At 41.6% G+C, this 6,000-nt stretch overlaps 1 protein-coding gene across 5 annotated transcripts in view; it reads left to right on the top strand.

Moving 5' to 3' along the window:
• BCAS1 (brain enriched myelin associated protein 1) overlaps positions 1 to 2,907 on the top strand; it is a 47,059-nt gene extending 44,152 nt beyond the window's left edge. Inside the window, exon 13 of one of the 5 annotated variants that reach the window (XM_054081785.1) lies at positions 1,694 to 2,907. In XM_054081785.1, coding sequence (XP_053937760.1) covers positions 1,694 to 1,768 — 75 coding nt within the window. In that variant the 3' untranslated portion in view covers positions 1,769 to 2,907. The remainder of the gene's footprint in view (positions 1 to 1,693) is intronic. The other 4 variants (XM_054081786.1, XM_054081782.1, XM_054081784.1 and 1 more) reach the window with 4 other exon arrangements.
• The last annotated feature ends 3,093 nt before the right edge of the window (positions 2,908 to 6,000 follow it).

Raw genomic sequence — 6,000 nt, forward strand, 5'->3', positions numbered from 1 at the left:
TAAAAGGGCAAGAACAAAGTTCTTTATTTCAGAGCAGACTTGGAAATTCCAGTTGAACAAGAATCATCAGCCAGTCTTCCTCAAAGCTTCCTGCTTTAATCAGCAACCAACCTGAAACGGGTACAGCGGGGAGACTGTAGTATAAGCATAGAACATATGACACTTGCAAATGTGCTATATGAGTCAAAATGGGGATTATCTCAAATGAGCGCCCCCTCCTTTACTCTTCCCTCTGCCCATTTAAAGGAAGAATGGCAGAGAACATCATCTTGTTTCCTAGATCAATCTAGAAATGCCTTAATGCCTTCATGTGTCAGACAGGAACAGCTATGGTTGACAGACCCCATTATATTGTAATGTGGAAAACCTTTTAAATGATATTTAGTTTTTTTAGGGTTGCTGGATGAATTTGGAGTGAGTAGCTCATTTGATGTTTTTTGATGCATATTAGAACCTATTATTTTTTTTGCCTTCCATTTACTGCTACATATAAGTGGCAAAAAAAATTTTATTCTGTTCTAGAGTATTTTCCAAACTCAGAAAGTTTGTAAGCAGGAGCAAACAGATTGCAGCCAATGAAGCTGCACAGGATTACAGTTAGTTTAAAACATGGTATTCTTTTAGTCCTTTGTGATTTTTGGCTGCTCTTTTTTATACTTTGATTTTCAAAGGTGGAAAGTTCAAAGAGTATCGGTGAGGTGGAGCCTAATAGGTATGAAAACTCAACTGTTTTTACTTCCCTGAGAGGGATGAGGAAGTTGAGATGTTTCAGTCTCCTGGTCTGACACAGAAGTGATGAGTCAGGTTTCCAGTGTGAAAGGACAATTAGCATATGATTCTGCAGAGTTCCTGTTGTAGGGAAAGCACGTAGCAGTCACCTTCAGCCTTGTCATGCTGCTTTTCTATTTAGCATGTAATGATTTAGGCATCTGGCTACAAACAGGATTGGCATCCTATGCAATGTTAACAGTGACCTGTGAAACAGTGTTTGTGGATCCATTTTGCTGTCATGTTCTGAAGTCTCGATGGCCTCAAGGCCAGTAAAGTTAGAACAAGGCATCTGAAACTAAAGCCAAGTTTTTATCAATTACTGCTCAAAAATTTAGTTGGTATAGCTAGATCGATGCATTCCTTTCATCTAAACTAGATTAGTGACTTGAACTGGTTCCAAAACCAGAATTATATTTGTAGTGTAAAAAAGCTTTATCATTCTAACATTGTCAAATACCTGTCATGCATAAAAGTATTTAATGCTCCTTTAACTTAGAGCAGAGCAAGGCTGGCTATAATATGCTATTAATCATGCTTGAAGGACTCTTAGTGTGGTTTCAGTGAACCGTTTAGGACAGGGAAATTTCAGAGAAAGTTATGCCAAAACAACAATACTACAAGCACACAGCAACTTGTCTCTGCTATGTTAGTCCAGTTTCTAAAAACAATTGCTTTCCATGCTGGCTGGAAAAAAAGGTATGAAAATAATGAACACATTCACAGGCAGTAGCTTTCTGGGATTGCCATAATACAGTTGGTACTCATATACTTACGCATGTTTTAAATAAAGGGCCAATTAAGAAAAGCAGAGAGGTGAAATTAGTGGAAAATACCTACTAGCAAAACTCTAACACATAATCCCAGAGCTGACTGTTCTGAAGTACTTAAAAATGTTTATATATTTCTACATCTTATCCCACAGGGCTCCAAAAGGATGTCTGACGCGGAGGTGCAAACAGATCCAGTGTCGATCCTACCTGCTGGGAAAACCAAGTAATGAATACACTTGGCTGCTGAAGGATCCGCAGCTCTCTGTGAGCTCCCCTTGCAGTAGATATGACTCATTATTTTCCTTTACGTGGCTGTCATCAAATGCCTGAGGCAAAAGCAAACATTGGTGTATCATTTAAGGTATATCATTTACCGGGTTTGTTCATTAGATGTTAGAAAGCAATTCTAAAGATCATCAAGAAATGTGCAGTATATTAAAGAAAGGTCATGTGGATTATTTTAAGTCTATAAAGGGTCGAGCATGTAAGGTAAGAAAGTAGCAGTGAATTAAATAAATGGCAGAAAAAAAATTGCATGTGACAAAGGAATGCAGTTTGTGCAGCAAGGCATGAGCAACAAATCTCCAGCTTTAGAGAGCTTTACAGCAGCCAGGGAGAAAAAAAAATCTCCTTTGATAAATGTTATACTTAAATGTAAAAACAACCAAGACACCTTTTGTCTTTTTCAGTAGAGCTGAAATTAGCAAAAACTGCAATATAGTAGAATCAGCCGTTATAAAGTTATGCTTCATATTGGTTATTAATGTAATTTAAAACGCTAAAATGCAAAGGCTTTATATGATTGAGACAAATTCTCTCTTGTCTTGGTGAGGTGGAATAACAAATTAAAAACTATTTAAGGTTCTAATGGCAACACCAGGGGGCACCCGCGTCCCCACCATAGTCCTAATGCGAAGGTTGTACCTACGATCCTGTTATTAATGTTTTTCAGATGATAGGAAACTTAGTTGTTTATCAGATATTTGTGTATATCCATACTTGTAATTAACCCTAACAAAAAAAAACAAAATCCAGGACCTTCCTGCTTCACAAGTCTCCTGTAATAACTGTAGTTAATAAATTTTACAGAAAATTAAGATTTCTGTGGTTTATTCAACCCTGAGCTAACCTGGCCAGGGAACCATGAGCCTGACATTTTAATCCACGTAGCATCTGCATGATACAGTACTGTAAATTTTGACCTCCTTGTTATTAAATAAACAAACACTTATCCTTTTGAAAAAAAAAAAAACAAAATGCTTTTTTAATCTTAAAATGTAGTTTGTTATTTACATTCCTGTTTTCTGATTATTAAGGTGACATTAAGGCATAAATCAACACGTAGAACCCCTGCCTGTGAAGTTAATAGCTGTCATTCTTTATTTGAGTAAAGATTGCAACTGGAAATAAAGTGAGACTTCTGTAAAGTCTGCAGAATAAGCATTCTGACTAATCATAGAAGACAGAGGTAGAAGAGAGCCTTGTTTCTTCACACAAGCCATTGTAGGTAGGTAGTATTTTTGCACTGGCCTTTGCAAACCTTTGGACTTGAAGCAGACAACCAAAATTTGTCTGTTATTCTATTCGCAGAGAGCCGGGACAAAAGGTCCTTTAGTTATAATAGTACTTTCTGTCCTCCTCGCTAGTACAAGGGGCCTTTGATCCCATAGAAAGTGACATCAATCAAGAGTGACTGCTTACAGGCTTCAATCCTGATTTGTAACAACCTACTTCTACATCTGTGTAGGACTGGTGACTTCGGTGCATCCCGATTTTTGGTAGCATGAGAGAATTGGGCTTGCGATATTCAGCTTTGCTCCACAAATAAAGTCTTAGGCTTTGTCTACGCTACAACAGTATAGAGCTTTGATTAAATCAGTGCTTGTAAAGCTACATGCAGATAGACATACAGAAAGGCAACCACAAATAGTACAAAAAGTACAAAAGTGCCAGATGTCAGCGTGGGGAGTGTTATCAAAAATTAGGAAGAAGCTATCATGCTATTTGCTGACTTCATACTGCTGTAATTGCAATCCGTATTAGAACAGTATTTAAGCAGTTTTCAAATAAAAATACATTCTGGTTAATTAATTATGTTATAGACAGTGTAGATACTAATCTCTACACATGGATAGATCAGGTCTTATGTGGAAGGGAACATCTCTTCCTCAGTCCGCGCTTTAGGAGCAGGTCTGTGTGATAGAATTCTGCGTTCCCAAGGCAATTAGGACTGCTGACCATGTGATTTGACCGTATCGCTTGGCAATGGGGCTAATTTCTGGAATCAGGAAATCCTCTTGGCAGAAAAACAAGAAAAACAGTAAGTTTGGCTGTGGATGCCCCTTATGCTACTGAGCTATTATTGCAGATGAAATAACGGTTGGTGTTGGCACTGCCTCCCAAGCAGAAACTCCCCATTTTGTTTGATTCCTCTCTGATAACAGGAACAACACAAGCTTTGAAGAAGTAGTCAGCTTTCTCATAAAGCAGCAACACATGGAGCACGAAGAGGAAGAGAGGTCTTAGGAGATGCATCCACAGTTAAGTTGAGTTTCCGCATTCCACATGCCATATAAGAAACATAAAAGTACAGCTTTTATGTTCAGGCCCGGTAAAGCTTAACAAGTCGTTTGGAAATCAAAGCTTTGGAAGAGGTTGCAACCCAAGACAAAGGAAAAGAACAGCCAAAGCAATACATTGCATTTAGGCTCTGTTGTCAACAAATAAGCTCTGGTTTTATGTGTAGGATCTTTTGAGGAGAACTGAAGCAAATCAGACTGCTTCAAGGTGTGTTTCATGCAGGCATTTTGGGAGAATTTTAAGAGCCAATGCAATCTCATAAAAATAAAGATCCCAGGGAATTTACTAAAATTGCTACTTTTTGTGTAAGAAATGCTTCCCTTCAACAGACAGATGTTTATTCCCCCATCCCTAAAAGAGCACGTTCCTGGGTGATGTTCAGGGATGTGCCACACCTGTGCTGCTGTTTCCAGGATGAGGCCTCACCAACCCAGGCTCACCATCGCAGCGCCGAAGTGAGCGGCTTTGCAGCAAGCTGGGTGCTGCAGGTTTTTGTAACGCGAAAGCAAATGATCTCCCACGGAAGTCTATCTGAGCTCAATTCTTCCTTGGAAGCCATCCAGTTGTTTAACTTCATTGCACTCCAAGAAGGTTTTTATAGATAACTGCTGGCAAAACTGCCCTGACTCTTACAATGCAGAGCCCGAGCACAACAATGTGATTTCTGGTACTATGCAGTCCACCCCTTAACTGTGTGCGTAACCAGCAGCTGATTACCAGCACACACAAAACAGGTAATTGCACTTGAGCAGCTATTCATTATTTGCTTTAAGCATTTCAGACTGGATATCAGAAACAAATTTTTCACAAAAAAAAGAATTTTTCATCGGGCCCTAGCAGAGGGTGGAATCCCCATCCCTGGAGGGGTTTAAAGGATGGGTAGACGAGGTGCTCAGGGACATGGTTTAGTGGCAGAGAGGAATGGTTGGACTCGATGATCTAAGAGGTCTTTTCCAACCTGGGGATTCTATGACTCTCTACAGAACCCTTCCCCTAAAAAAAGCCCCAAAGCCCGGTGGTTTTTCAGCCTGCCCAGTCCACCGGCTGTCTTGTGCCTCTCTCAGAAGGGGTGTCTCTGAGGGGGACCTGTCGGAGGTCACGGCCAGGGTGGCTGCAGCAAGGACTGTTTCCATGGTCAGGTCCATCTCCAGGACCAAGTATATCTCCATGAACAGTTCCATCTCTATGCCCCACCGACCACCTGGCCCAAAGTTGCCTGTCCCCTCGGGCTGAGGAGGAGGACTGGCAGTCACCACACTTCCCCCCCACATTTTAGGGGGTGGAGAGAAACTGAGGCAGAGCTGAGGGCTGGCCCTGGCGCATGTCTATGCTTGGGGACGGTAGGTTTGTGATGCCTGCCGTGACCCTGCCTGGCTTTTCTCTGGTGGACACGCTGGGGCAGGGTCTGCCCGCAGCCACAAAACGGCTGTGAAGAGTAAAGAGTAGCTTGGTGGGTTATGGAATGAAAGAGACCTCGCTGCATGCAACCTGTGGAAGCCAAAGCATTGCTTTAAATGCTGGTGCCAGAGCAGCGCTGGTTGTTTGTGTGGGCAGGCACCGCACCTTGATGCTCCACCACCCATTCCACGCGCTTTTGGCATCCTCGGCTTTCTCCACCAGCCACTCTTGCCCCAGCCGAACTGGGGTGGCCTGGGGATTGCCGAGGACTTCCTGCGTATCCCAGCTCCTGCAGAATATGTGCCTGGAAACGTCGTAACTATCGTCTCGTTCCTGCATAATAGGATCTGTGGAGGTTCCTGTTGAGGTGCTTGTCTAATGAAAGTATTTGTTCTCTTGAACTGTGCACATCCATCAATTCCACTGTATTTGCATTCCCAGAGTTTTGCAGAGTGATAAACACCTCTGAGAGTATCTAGAA

The sequence above is a fragment of the Cuculus canorus genome, chromosome 16 (assembly GCF_017976375.1).
Source record: "Cuculus canorus isolate bCucCan1 chromosome 16, bCucCan1.pri, whole genome shotgun sequence".
NCBI classification, from domain to species: domain Eukaryota; kingdom Metazoa; phylum Chordata; class Aves; order Cuculiformes; family Cuculidae; genus Cuculus; species Cuculus canorus.